Source organism: Lynx rufus, unplaced genomic scaffold, assembly GCF_022079265.1.
Source record: "Lynx rufus isolate CCGP_SWC_20201006 ecotype Redwood Valley unplaced genomic scaffold, mLynRuf1.p SCAF_23, whole genome shotgun sequence".
Lineage (NCBI taxonomy): Eukaryota > Metazoa > Chordata > Mammalia > Carnivora > Felidae > Lynx > Lynx rufus.
Genome location: NW_025814838.1, coordinates 15,597,201 through 15,611,613, shown reverse-complemented (window position 1 = coordinate 15,611,613; position 14,413 = coordinate 15,597,201). Strand labels below are relative to the sequence as shown.

At 51.0% G+C, this 14,413-nt stretch overlaps 1 protein-coding gene across 1 annotated transcript in view; it reads right to left on the bottom strand.

The window, feature by feature from the left end:
• Window positions 1–14,413, bottom strand: part of LOC124518034 (uncharacterized) — a 141,037-nt gene that overhangs the window by 62,224 nt on the left and 64,400 nt on the right. The window contains exons 34-38 of the mRNA XM_047087816.1: window positions 11,066–11,203; window positions 10,852–10,971; window positions 9,844–9,936; window positions 4,726–4,943; window positions 2,728–2,921 (exon numbers count right to left, since the gene is read on the bottom strand). Of these exons, the coding sequence (XP_046943772.1) occupies window positions 2,728–2,921; window positions 4,726–4,943; window positions 9,844–9,936; window positions 10,852–10,971; window positions 11,066–11,203 (763 nt within the window). The remainder of the gene's footprint in view (window positions 1–2,727; window positions 2,922–4,725; window positions 4,944–9,843; window positions 9,937–10,851; window positions 10,972–11,065; window positions 11,204–14,413) is intronic.

Here is a 14,413-nt window from a genome sequence, read left to right as displayed (position 1 = left end):
AAAGCAAAATCCAGGGGCGGCTGGGTGGCTCAGGTGATTAAGCATCCAACTGATTTCAGCTCAGGTCATGATCTCAGGGTCATGAGACTGAGCCCTATGTCAGGCTCTGCACTGACTGTGAAGCCTGTTTAGATTCTCTCCCTCTGCCCCTCCTCAAAAAAAAAAAAGCAAAATCCAACTATACGTGGCCTACAAGAAACTTACCTCAAATATAAGGAAACAGATATGTTTAAAGTTTTTACAAAATACATACAACGTAAATGCTAATAAAAAAGAATGGCTACCTTAATGGCAGACAAAACAGACTTCCAAAAAGAGAGTCAGATGAGAGAGAGACAGCATATGTCACAATAAATGGGTTGATTCGTCAAGAAAGGATAATAATCATAAATGCTCATGCACCTAATACCAGCATGTCAACATGCATGAAGAAAAATGGGCAGAATCGAAGGAAGAAATAGAGAAATCTGTCATCACAGCTGTAGAGTTTAACACCCTCCTCTCATTAATGATACAGTAACAGGACAAAAAGAAAATCAGTGAGCGGCACCTGGATGGCTCAGTCAGTTAAGCATACCACTTTGGCTGAGGTCATGATCTCATGGTTTGTGAGTTCAAGCCCGGCAATGGGGTCTGTGCTGACAGCTCTGAGCCTGGAGCCTGCTTCAGATTCTGTGTCCCCCTCTTTCTCTGCCCCTCCCTGCTCGTGCTCTGTCTCTCAAAAATAAATAAATCTTTAAAAATAATTTTAAAAAAATCAGTGAGGCTATAGATCAGGAGAACACAACCAAGCATTTGACCTAACTGACCTTTGTAGAACATTACATCTGACAACAGCAGGATACAAATTCCTGTTCAGTGCATAAGGTATGTTAAAAGACAAATTATATATTAGCTTATAAAACAAGTCACAACAAATTTTAAAAGACTGACCCTTGGACCACAATGAAAACAAATATTAAAAATCTACCTAGGAAATTTTCAAATATTTTGAAATTAAGCAACATACTTCTAAATAGTCCATGGGTCAAAAGAAGAAATCATAAGAGAAACGTGAAAATATTTCAAAATGAATAATAATGAAAACACACAACACCAAAATTTGTGGCAAGCAGCTCACAGAATCCTGAGAGGCAAACATATAGTTTTATATACTTCCAGAGAGAAAACAAAACCAAACATTGCTTGAGGAGATAAAAATTGACGCAATCCTAGTTAGACTGATAAAGGAGAGGAAAACAAGTAATGACTATCAGGAATGAAAGAAGGAACATACTATATATAGATGCTACGTATATTAAAAGGATAATAATAGATACAATGAATAACTTTATGCCAATAAAACTGACAACTTAGTTGAGATGGACGAATCCCATGACAAGGGTAACTTTCAAACTGACACAAGATGAAATAGAAAATCTCAATAGCTTTACATCTATCCATTTTCCAAAATACTTTTCCACAAAGAAAATTCCAGATCATGGGTAGAGTCCATCAGACACTTAGAGGAGCATGAATACCAATGTTATACAAACTCTTCTGGATAATAAAAGGAGGAAATGCTCCCATGACGTGTTTTATGAGCTCAGCACACAAAGGAAAAAAATAACAGCTTAACAGTGGAGAAACTTGGCAGACACTGTGTTCATCAAATGACCAAAGCTAACACCACCAATACTGGGACATAGTGCAGTGTCTGGGTGGCACAGTGGGTTAAGCGTCCTGCTCTTGATTTCTGCCTCAGGTTGTGATCTCAGAATTCCTGAGTTTCAGTTCCACATCGGGCTCTGTGCTGACATTATGGAGCCTGCTTGGGATTCTCTCTCTCTCCCGCTCTCTCTGCCCTGCTCGCTCTTGCGCTCTCCCTCTCTCCCCCTCCCTCCCTAAGTAAATAAATAAATAAATGAATAACTTTAAAAAATTCTGGGACATACTGATATTAGGTACCTCCAGATATGACGGCACATCACTACTGTAGCTTGCTTGAAAGTAGTCACGAGGAAGCATCAGATAAGCCCCAAAATGACTTCCCTATATCCTTCAAAAATGTAAATACCACGAAAGGGAAAGGAATACTCTATGTTTTCTGATTGTGATAGTTGCATTGTAGGAGGTAGGAGAGTATCTTTATGTGTAAGGAAAAAAACACTGCACTATTTAGGAGTAAAGAATTATCATGTCTGCAACTTAGTCAAACACAGCTCAGGAATCAAGTGTATTCTTATACACAAATAAAAATGTCACAGACACACTTATATATGTGTGTATAGAGAGAGAGACAAAGAGGTAAAGAAGAATGATAAAGTAATTGTGGTAAATGTAATTGGTGAAGCTGGGTAAAGGGTGTAGGGCATTATTTGTGCTATTCTTGCCACTTTTCTGCAAGTCCGAAATTTTGTCAAAATTAAAAGTATGAGAAAAAAAATATGCTTGGGGAACACTGCTCCCAACCCTTCCTCCTGGATTTTTCTAATGTCCATTAGTACATAAAAGGCTGTGACAAGTCCTGCATAAGGAAACCTATTTGGTGTTTCGTTACAAGATTCACATTGTCGACGAGGTGTTAATTTCTGACAAAGGGGTGTTGTCAGTATGTGAGATGCTGAAATAGAGTATACGTGGGCTTCAAAACCTGTAGGATCTAATCTACCCTGTATGTAGTTCCACAGAAAGGGCTTTTCTCCAAGACCCCCACTGCCCCTGCCCCATGGCGTTCCCCAGGCTCACCCTCTCTGAATGTCTCCTTCTGCTTCAACACGCCCTTGAGGGTCAGGAGGTGGGGCACAGCTGGCCAGCCAGCCACCGTGTGCTGCGCTTGGCTCTGCAGAGTCAGGACCTGGCCTCCCCTCTGCTCCGCGGAAGCCTTGAGGACAAGCTGTGCTGTGCTCTGGTCCACCAGCACCTTGTACAACAGCCAAACCCTAGAAAGGAACGTGATGGGAATAAAGGCAGTACCTACACTGCGGGCAGACCGTGAAAGGCGGGTCCCTGCACCCCACTGTCCAGACCCCCCACAGGACTGCTTCTATCAGGCTCTCAGCCCATGGAGACGCAGTCTAACAGCGGCTAACATCATAGGCTTTGCGGTCAGCCAAACCTAAATCTGAATCTCAGTGCTGCTACTCACTAACTGTGGCCTTGGACAACGACAGAACCTCTCTGAGCCTCAGTTTCTTCTATTGCCAAGTGGAGGATAAAAAAGAACCACTGACAATGAGTGGGTATTGCTGATATTTTCTCTATGCATCATATGATACTGAACGATGAGGAAATAAACAGCTTCAAGAAGCCTGGTGTTAAACTTCCTCGAGAGCTGGCGCAGGGGACGTGATCCCTACTGTCCACATAGGATGCTCTATTATAACACACCATGGGAGGCACCTCTCTTGGGGATCAACACCAGAAACAAGATCAGCCATCCTTTCCCTGGTGCAAACCACACAGTTTTGAGAGTGTGTGTTTCCCTATAGCCTTTGCAAGTAATGCCACCGGTTGGTTTCTCTTTTTGCATTGGCTACTAGGATGCTTAAAGACAAATCTTAAGCTAGGCTGCAACCAGTGTAGAAGATCTCGTGGCCTGCATTTTGTTTCCTAAAGCCACTTTGAGCACCTTCCTATTTTCCCCAGTTTTCTTTTCCCTTCATGCTAATTTCCTCATGTGTTTTGAAAAATCTAGGACAAAAGCTGGGAAACTATGGGCCTGTGGGCCAAGACCAGCCCACCACCTGTTTTGTAAATAAAGTTTTATTGGAACACAGCCGCACCCATTCATCCCCATATCAGCTAAGATACCTCTGGGCTACAAGAGCAGGGTGGGTCCCACCAGGACCATATAGTCCATAGATCCAAAAATATTTACCACCTAGCCCTTTGCTGAAAGTTTGTCAATTCCTGACCTAGAACAACATCCATTTTTATAATCTGCCTCAAACCCTTTTTGGACTGGAGATAAGGAAGGACGTTTGGACAGGTGGATGGATGGATGGATGGGTGGATGGACGGGTGGATGGATGGATGGATGGACAGCTACAGAGGGTAATTCTGGGGACAAAATCATCCAGAACTATACCTGAAACCTTGGGTCTCCTCAAATTCACAAAAGCTGCCAACGCTGGGGCCGCAGGGGAAACAGGGCACTAATACTTAACGGAGACCCAATCTGTGCCAGAAGGTAGCACACCGAGAAGAGCAATGCTAATGGCAGCTGGGGAGTGAATATTCTCGCGGGCCAGTGCTGGTGTGGCGTTCACGAGCGCTGCTCCATTAACCCGAGGACAGCCCTAAGAAGCAGGCTGAGAAAGGGCACAGTGGCTGGCCCGCAACCCAGAGGCTGCGCTAGGATTTGAACCCGGGCTCCAGAGCCCAGGATCCTAATGGCCGGATCGCGGCGGAGAAACGGGCATGCGCAGTGAAGGTCAGGAGTTCGCGGTTGGGGAGTTAAGTCCCATACCAGGCTCCGCGCTGACAGTGGGAGCCTGCTTGGGATTCTCTCTCTCTTTCCCCCTCTCTGCCCCTCCCCCACTCATGCTTTCTGTCTCTCTCAAAACGAATCAATAAACTTAAAAAAAAAAAAGAAAAAGAATGGCCTAAGTAGGGAGGATTTAGGTCTGGTCCCCGAGGGACGCAAGGGGGCGCCTCTGAGCCATGATTTCCCATCTCTCCGGGACACCAGCCCTTTGCCCTCCGAGGTCCCTCCCCGCTCACAGGGCCCCTGGGGACCCTCACCTGGCTGGGGCCACCTTGCTGGACAGCTGCAGCTGAACAGCCCTGGGGGCGTGGAGGACTGCCTGGCGGAGGAGGACACTGGCGCCCCAGGCCCTGCTGCTTCTCCGGGTGTCCTGGATGGTGTCGGCCTCCAGCAGCAGCAGCTCACGGTCGGAGGCGTGCACAGACAGGGAGCCGCCGACGCTGTGGTCTTTGTATCGCCGGGCAGTCGCCTGCACCTGAAGGGAGGCAGGAGAGGATTCCGAAGTAGAGGGAGTTCAGGAAGGGTCTGTGGGAGCCAGCTATGTGGGAAGGCCCTTCCTCCTGGAAGCTTTCCTGAGCCACTCCAGCTGTGAGAACCACCAAGCAGGCACACAGGAAAAGAGAGGAGGCAGAGGGAAGAAGGGTGGATGGCCTTCCCTGACCCCAGAAGACTCCAGAAGCTCCAGCGCTCAAAGTGGGGAGTGTGCGGTGTACGAGGAGGAGCCATACTGGGGGGCGGGGGGGGGGGGGGACAGGCAGAGGCAAAGGCTTGGCCAGGCTCCCAGGGGTGAGGTGGGAGCAGGGAGTTCCATCTTGTGCCAAATCTGCAGGAGCTGAAGCCCCTTTCCTAATCCAGGCCTCAGTTTCCCCACTGGTCCAGCCTGGTAGGTGCAGTGCAGTGATGTGGAAAGCTTGTAAAACTATGCCTGGTCCCTCCATGGACGAACTGATCAAGTGGTCCATCCATGCAATGGGATATTAGTGATAAGAAGCTCCAGAAAGACATGGAGAAACCTTAAATGCAGCTCACAAAGCGCAGGAAGCCAGTCTGAAAGGCTATAACTAACTGGAAGATTTCAACCGTATGACATTCTGGAAAAAGGTAGAACCAGACGTCAAGGGCTCAGAGGTAGCTAGGGGGTTAAGGGGAAGAAGGGATCCACAGATGGAACACGGGGGATTTCTAGGGCAAGGAAACCACTCCGTGTGATACAGTAAAGAAGGGTACATGACATTCTTTGTTTGGCAAAACCCCCCACAACCATACATCCCCCAGAGGGAACCCGGATGTAAACTACAGACTTTGTTTAATAATAATATATTAATACTGGCTCGCCAGTTAGAATGTATTACACTAATGCAAGATACTCCTAAGAGGGGAAACTATGAGGAAGAGGGAACTCTCCGTACTTTCCATGCATCTATTCTGCAAACCTACAAACCACTCTGGAAAATGAAGTTTATTAATTCTTTTTCAAGTATGCCCGGGACCCCCTGACCAATCAACTCAGCGCCTCCAGGGCTGGGGTCCAGGAATGTTCTAAAACCTCCATAGGTGATTCCAACATGGCTTGGGCTGAGAACTTTTAAGTCACAACCATGTCTTCTCCGACTGGGCCTCTGCGGGCCCGAGGACTCCCATAAAGCATGCACCCTCAAGAGAGGCAATATCGCCCCCAAAATGCAAAACCTGATTTGTGGAGGGGTGGATTAAAAGAAAAAAACTTCTTATGTGTAAATCGTAGATGTGCATACAGCACGCAAACAAACACAGGACGTCTGTGTTATTAAAATTTCAATTAGGGGGTGTGTGGTAGGGGCCGCTGGCTGGTTTGTACATGCGCACCCTGAATGCTGTTTATCGCTCCCTTGAGAATGTACGGATCCCGTGCTCCATCTGAGTTCCCATCAAGCAGGATATGTAGGAAAAACATGTTCAGCCTTCAAGGTCAGGGACTCCAGAGAGGTGGCCAAGGGGGAGCATCTCCTTTGTAACAAAGAATGTCTGTATGGCAGACCGTGATCTCCTTGGAGCTGGCCATGCAAGGAGGGAAAAGGCAACAGAGAGCTGGCTGGGCTAGATGCCGCGGGTAGATCCCAGCAGCGGATGTTTTGTCCAGTCTGCTGTTCCTGGACTCCCTGTACGTAAGTTTCCCCCAATAATCCTGTTTTCTTTGCCGTATCCGGGTCTTTTCTTCCGTCTCGCTGGGCCATCACGTACCCTCACCTTAGAGTCTTCCCAGGAGCAGTTGCCTAATTGGCAGGCTAGCCATGAGGCTGGAGAAAAATCTCCACGAGTGGTAAGGGGTTGGAAAGGGGAAAAGGGAAAAAAATCCACAGGGGGATATGTCAAGTCGGCCAGTGACCTCTGTGTGGGGAGGGATGGCCCATACGTCAGATGCTTGTGGAGCACCGCACGAGGACAGGGACGCCCTGAAAACGCCAGCCAGTCCAACGCACTTGTTGGAGATGCCGCGCACAGGGGCAGGGGAGGGAAGCCAGAGCGGGACAGCCAGCGAGAGAACTCAGCGTGCCGTCCGGCGAAGCTCGGAGGCCACAGGAGGCCAGCGATTAAGACGCAGGCACCTGACTAACAGGTATTTACGCAGAGGATACAAACATAATTCAAAGGGTTGGATAAGACTCGGCCAAGAGACTGTGCTGTCTGGGACGGGCTGCAGGAGTTAGCAGGACAATGAAAGCACAGATGCTAGAGGGCCTCGTGTCAGGCAGGCACCCACACAACGATGCGATCGCACTGTACTCATCACTGCTGACACCTGGCTCAGTATCGACGCGCATCCATTCCCGCAGGTGCGTTCCCCTCTCCGTGGGGATGGCTACGGGCATGCGGTGCCCGGGGCTGGCCCTACTTACCCTGGACTGCACTGGACGCTACACCTGGGACGCTACATCCCTGCCTGCCGGGCCGTCTACTCACTCGCTTACAGGAGAAACCTACCAGCTGGAAGGTGGTCAGGGCCCGACGTAGAACCAAAAACACATCTTAGTGGCTCTGTCCCCTGGCCGTGGTCTTCCCCTCTGCGGCCGCCACGGATGCAAGGGGGCAAGACACACGGCTGCCGTCTTTAATTCCTCCTGCAAGGCAATCCCCCTCCTTACCTAGGAGAGCTCCCGAATAAGGCAAGTCGTTCTGCAAACTGGGAGAGCTCGTGATGTGTTAACCGTAACACGAGGGACACGCGCTCTCATCAAAACCGAATGCTGCTCACATACACCTGAACGTTCCCACGACGTCTCCCAAGCCACGGCTAGTTCAAGCACACAGAGTAAACCTGCTGATTCCCTGGCTACTGACCTGGCTTGGTTCAATCGCTCGCCTTCTTCCTAGCAAAATGCTTTCCAGAGTTTCACAATCGTTTGTGTTTCCCTAGCCCCGGGACGCTGCGGCTTGCACCGTGGCTCTGGGATTTGGTTACAGTGCACCTCGGCATACCGGCTCCAGCGATGCCGCGGATGAGAGGCGTGAGAAGAACGTGCGGGCCGTCCAGGGTGCACAGGGGTGGAGCGTACGGGACGTGCTGCTGGCTGCTTTGCGCACGTACACCCCGAACAGCCCTGTCCGTCACTGTCTCGAGGATGTCCACATCCTGCGCTCCCTCTGTATTCCCATCAAGCAGGATATGCAGAAAAAAACATGTTCAGTGTTCAAGGTCAAGGGCTCGGGGGGCGGCCAGCCTGGTGCACCTCCTTGATAACAAAGAATGCCCGGATGACAGGCCTTGATCTCCTTGGAGCGCTGGTCAGGCGATGAGGGGGAGGACTGCAGATATTTGCTAGGCTACTTGAGACCCTACAGAAGCTTGCTGTGCACAGAGTCCCGCAGCAGATGCTTTGGGGGGGCTCCAGGAGGGGGACAGAGGCTGACAAGGCTGGGCTCCCGAACCCCACTTCACCCACAGAGATAACGTAAACAAAGTGTGCTGCTGTTTTAAAAAGTGACGACGAAGTCTGAGCCCGTGAGATGACCCAGCATCCCCATCATCAGCTACGTCCGCTTAATGGGGACATGGGCTCCGCAGCCGGACGGGCCGGGTGCCCATCCGGGATCCTCTACCTACACGCTCAGTGACCTTGTACAAGTCACATCACCTCTCTGTCTCAGATTCTCACGTGCCAGATGCTACAACGGCAGAGTCACGGGGTAGCCATGAGAGGAGCCACATGAAGGGCTGAGAACAGAGCCCGGCACGCGGTAAACACTCAACAGACAGCAGCTCCCATCACAAGGGATTACGGTGACAGCATGGCCTCAAATATGGGATGCCAGCGACCCTGAGATGTGCCGTGACTTTATGGACCCCGGCGAGAGCAAAAAAGCTGGTAAGAAAACAATGAAGCTATGTGGGTCTGAAGACACATCCTGATTTCAGAGCTGTTGACACATTGTAACAGGTGCCCCTGAGAAGGACCAGCTTTCATAACCGAAAGCTCTTCAGGCTCCTTTATAGAGTTTCCAAAGCCACCAGCACAGGGATGAGCACGCAGCAGGCATTTAAAAACTGCCATCGAGGGGCGCCTGGGTGGCGCAGTCGGTTAAGCGTCCGACTTCAGCCAGGTCACGATCTCGCGGTCTGTGAGTTCGAGCCCCGCGTCAGGCTCTGGGCTGATGGCTCGGAGCCTGGAGCCTGTTTCCGATTCTGTGTCTCCCTCTCTCTCTGCCCCTCCCCCGTTCATGCTCTGTCTCTCTCTGTCCCAAAAATAAATAAACGTTGAAAAAAAAAAATTTTTTAAAAAAATAAAAACTGCCATCGAGTTCTGAGCCTCATCACAGGTGGGACAACCCGTCTACACCTCCGTCTCCCTAGCCCATGGCCTGATTCCCGTGTACATGGCACATACAGCTTGCTCCACGAAGCAACCAACGTGCGGGGGCTTTCTGAGCACCCAGTGCTGCGTGGACAGAGCTCAGCCTTCCTGCCTGGCTCCTTCTCTCCGCCCTTTATTTCCTTGTCAAGTGAACCCCTTCGTGTTCCCACCCCACACCAGGCAAAATACTCCGGGGTCAAAAATGATCAGATGGCCTCCCCCAAACACAGGACAGGGTTTAGAGGACAATTCTGCTTCTCTCCATTTTCAAGGGTGAAATGTGATCGTTCTACCCCCCAGGGAGCCAAAACCCCTTCTGGCCTGGACAATCACTTCCAAATGATGGATTTGGAAACCTCCCTGCCATCTGTTCTTGATTCTGGACTGGCTGTCTGGCTCAGCTTAACATCCTGGGGTGGCCTCCCCCCGCCCCACACCGGGGCCTCCATCGTCCCTTCCTTCCGCCCCATCTCCCAGCAAGCTGGCGGCTCCGAGACAGCACTTGGCAGGCAATTCGAGGTCATCCCAGAGGGCCCACGTCCGTACCTGCAAGTTTGGAGGAAATGGGGGTCTGTGGGGATGGCTGAGCTGCAAGAGGAACACCAAGTGGGAGTCAGATCCGTTCAGCTGGACGGAGACCTGTTGAGAGGCCGAGGGGGCGGGGGAGGGTCAGAGGGAGCAGAGGAGGGAGAGGGAGAACCCCAGAAGGTAGCTGGCTGGGCGCTCCAAGGGGGACGGTCATCCCAGAGTTTGCCCAAAGCCCAGGCCAACAGCACCTTCTGTGATGCTTCTTGGCCCCAGATGTTACTCAGGCTCTGTTACTTGCAAGCGTGAGAAGTACAGCCCCAGACATGGGGCTGGGAAGATAACTCTGGGACCCTGGAACCCCTACGTCCCCTGCCACGGTGCCTGCTCATGTCTCCCATGTCCACGGCTGCATTCTATCTGACCCTGACCAAGAAGTAGGCACTGGACAAGTGGCTTTACAACCGTCGCCTCATTTAATCGTCACCGCTCCTCTCACACGCTGGTATGTCGAACTCCATTTCACAGGTGAAAAAAAATGATATTCAGTGGGGTTGAGTAATTTCCCCAAGGTCACACACCAAGTCCACAGGGTAGCTAAGATTTGAACTTGAAAGCTCTCTGGAGGTGAAGACAGAAACAGTCACCTGTGCGTCCCCAGCACATAGTGCAGCAGAGACCCAACCCGTGTAGAGCGAATGATTGAACAAAGATACCTCTAGCAGCTGCTAGATAGTCACCGAGCTGCATTTTCTGGACACACAGCGAGAACTACATTTCCCAGCCTCCCTTGCAGCTGGGTGGGCCAGGTGATAAGTTCCAGCCAATGGGATGTGGGCAGGAGTGGCAGGGCCCACTTCAGGGACTGGCCCACGGAAACCTTCTGCATAATTCTCACCGTCCCTTTCCCACGCATACTCCCAAAGTAAGTGCTCCAGGGCCACCTGCCCCCTCTTCAGCCCCCCCCCACCAGACACCTGCACTCTAACACGAATGCCGCTCCTCCCCCAGAAAAGAGGCAGAACTGACCTGGGATGGGACGTTGGGGCTGGCAGTAGCCCTTGCGTCCACACTGAAGTCAAACAGTCCCGGGGGACCCCGTCTGAAGACAACGTCCCCATCCAAACTCAGGGCCTGGGGGAGCCTCAGCTGGAAAGCAATGGTACCGTTTACTCTCTCCCAACGGTTGAGAGCTCTGCTCAGGGGCCACCAAACAGTGTCTGCCCAACCTGGGGACGGGTACCTGGGAGGAATGAGCTGCGTTCAGGGCCAGGCGGTGCCAGATTTCCTCACCCTGAGATCTGTCATGGTGCAGACCCCTTAAGTGCAGCACGACGTTCTGGTTGACTTTCAAGGTGGCTTCCACCTCCCTGCTCTTAGCCTGGGTGAGCGAGAACCAGTGGCATTCAGAGACGTGACTTCCCATTTCCAAGGGCCTGCAGAAGCCACCCCGGGAACCCAGCGGTGAGAACAAAGTGGTCCCAAGATGTCTACCCACCCACTCACAGGGCAGGGAGTGGGACCAAGCGCACCAGGGTCTTTCCAACAGGGATGGTCAAGTCCGGTGCCCACAGGCAGAGTTTGTGGGGTGGGCCTGAGGGGGCAAACTTGAGGGTCTGTGTCTCATTCCAAAGGAGTGTCCTGGTATTAGTCTGTTTTGTTCACTGCTGTATGCCTCGTATTTAATGCAGGACCTGGTGCATAGTAGGTGCTCAATAAATATCTGGAAGAATCCAGAATCACCAGTAATAACCTGCAACCCCAAGGCCAAAGACAGGCTGGAAAAGAGAGAGAGAGGAACGGAGGGAGGAAGGAGGGGAAGTTGCTACTTCTGCTGGCTTTGAAGACAGAGAAGGAACCACAACCCAAGAACCATGGGTGGCTTTAACAAGTTAGCAAAGACGAGGAAACGGATTCTCTCCTGAAGCTTCTGGAAGGCATGTAACTCCAGCAACACCTGATTTTAGCCAGGTGAAACCCATTTGGGATTTCTCATCTCCAGATCTCCAAGGTAAGAGTGTGCTGTGTTAAGCCACCAAGGGCGTGGTACTTTGTGCGGCAGCCATAGCATCCTACCACCCGTGGGGGGATCATCTGTTCACTTAGCAGCCACTAGCCTCTGCCACATGCCAAGCACCCGGGAGCAGGGCGCCATCTGTGCCCATCTGGGTTCACTGAGAAGTTACAAACGCCTTGCCACAGAATTTTATCGCTAGTGTATAACTTTAGAAGAATACACGGCTTTAATTTAGAAACAACAGGGAATAGGAATAAATTCTTCCAAGAGAAGAAAAGGAAAGCGTGCCATTAAACACAGAGAGGGTTTTGAAAAGAACGGGCAGCCAGGGTGCCCGTGGGTGGCTCAGTCGGTTAAGCGTCCGACTTCGGCTCAGGTCATGATCTCCCAGTTCGTGGGTTCGAGCCCCACGTCAGGCTCTGTGCTGACAGCTCAGAGCCTGGAGCCTGCTTCGGATTCTGTGTGTCCCTCTCTCTCTGCCCCTGCCCCACTAGTGCTCTGTCTCTCTCTCTCAAAGATAAACATTAAAGAAGAACGGGCAGCCATACTCAGCTAGATTCAAAGGCTCCCGCCTACTTGGTTCTCGTTTCTTGTTACCAGGTGGGATTTGGGACCCCATGTGTCAGATCTTCTGATTCCTTTTTAATTAGAAGCAGAAATCTGATTTTTACCCCCAAATCTTCCGATGTTCGATGTTGACGATGTTCTAAAACATGTTAAGTGCTAAGCAGGCCAAACAAAACACATCTGGAGGCTGGATCCGGCCCACGGCGCCATTCTGCAATCTCCGGTTTAAACAACACTGAACACCATGGGGAGGTATTTCTGCAGGTGTTTGGGGTCGTCATTATGCCCTCTGTTTCCTGTCAGGAGCTCCAAGGACTTCAGCCTCAAGCCTCTGGCAGCCACCTACAGCCCTGTTTAACTGGTAGGGATGTGAGGCTCCAGAAGGAGAGGTCTCTGTGCTCAATAGCTGGTCCCACTTCACCCTTCAGCAGGCCTCTGTATATCCCGCAAGGGAGAAACCACCACTAAGTTCTTCGTCCAGGGCCTGCTACATAGTAGGTGCTCAATAAATGCTTGCTGGAGAACGGGGTTACCTCCCGGGGCTTCTGCCCTAGAGGGATCAGGAAGGAGTCCGGGATGAGGGCTGAGGGGGCACCCGTCAGGTCCCTGAGGGAGAGGATTACGTTACATCTTGGTTCTCACAACCACTGTGTTAAGAGATGCGTACTGTCTCCATTTTACAGACGGGAAGACGGGGGTCCAGGGTTGTGGAATCTTTTGCCAAGGGCACCTCGCAAACACGAGTCTCATGCCTAGGAAGACGAATGCGAACACATTCTGAGGCAGGGGTTCAGGAAGCTACGGCCAGAGAGTCAGGCCGGGCTCGTTTTCCGTGTATACGGTTGTGTTTGTCAGTGGGGGCTGCTGTAACAACAATCCCAGAGACCGGGTGGTTTAAGCAACTGGAACTTATTTCTGCCAGTTCTGGAGGCTGGAAATCTGAGATCAGGGCGCGCCGGCGTGGCTGGGTTCTGGCTTACACGTGGCTGTCTCCTTACTGTGCCCTCATGGCGGGGAGGGGGGTGTCAGAGGGTGGGGGGCGGCCCTTCTCTCTTCACAGGGGCTCTACCTCGTGAGCTAACCCCACGCCTCCCAATACCTTCACATTAGGCCTTCAGTGTGCAAATCTGGGGGGGGGGGACACATTCAGTCCATTAGCATAAGTTTTATCAGAACACAGTCGTGCCTGTTCATTTGTGTTTTCTAGGGTGTTTTTTTGTGCGACGAGGGGGTGGAGACCGTATGGTCTATACAGGGAAAAAGGGTTACTGTCTGCTCCCTCACAGAAATAGGTGGTCGACCCCTGCTCTGGGTCAGGGACACGACAGATGTTCAATGGCACTGAGGTGACTATTCATTAAGCACTGACGACGCGCCAGGCCCTGAGGCTCTAAAGGTAAATCGAGGTGCACTCTGGAGATACTGCAGGTGTGGTTCCGGGACCACCCCAATGAAGTGATTCTCGCAATGAGCAAGTCAGATAAAATGCTTGCTGTCCCAGTGCACACACAAGTTATGTTGACACTGCAGTCAACTGAATGTGCACGAAGAGCATCGTGTCTAAAAAACCAATGCATACACCTTAAAGATACCTTATTGCTAAAAACCGCTAACTATCGCCTGAGCCAGTGGTAATCACCGGTCACACGTTACTGTAACAAATACAATAATGAAACCGCGAACTGCTTCAAGAGTTACTAAAATGTGACACGGAGACCCGAAGTGAGCAAACGCTGTTGGTAAAACCCCACCAACAGCCCGGCTGGATACAAGGTGGCCACAAACCTTCAATTTGTATTTAAAAAAAAAAAAGCAAAATCTGCGAAGCGTAATAGAGTGCCATCAGATGAGGTATGCCCGTAAAACAGATACGGTACTGAACACGAGTCTTACAGACTAGCAGGGGAGAAAGGAATTGGTCAAAGAATCCTATCAAAAGAGAACCGAGATCTCCAACAGGAGCCAGAAGCAGAGGTGGGGGGTGGTGCAGGAGGGGTAGCTGGGGGA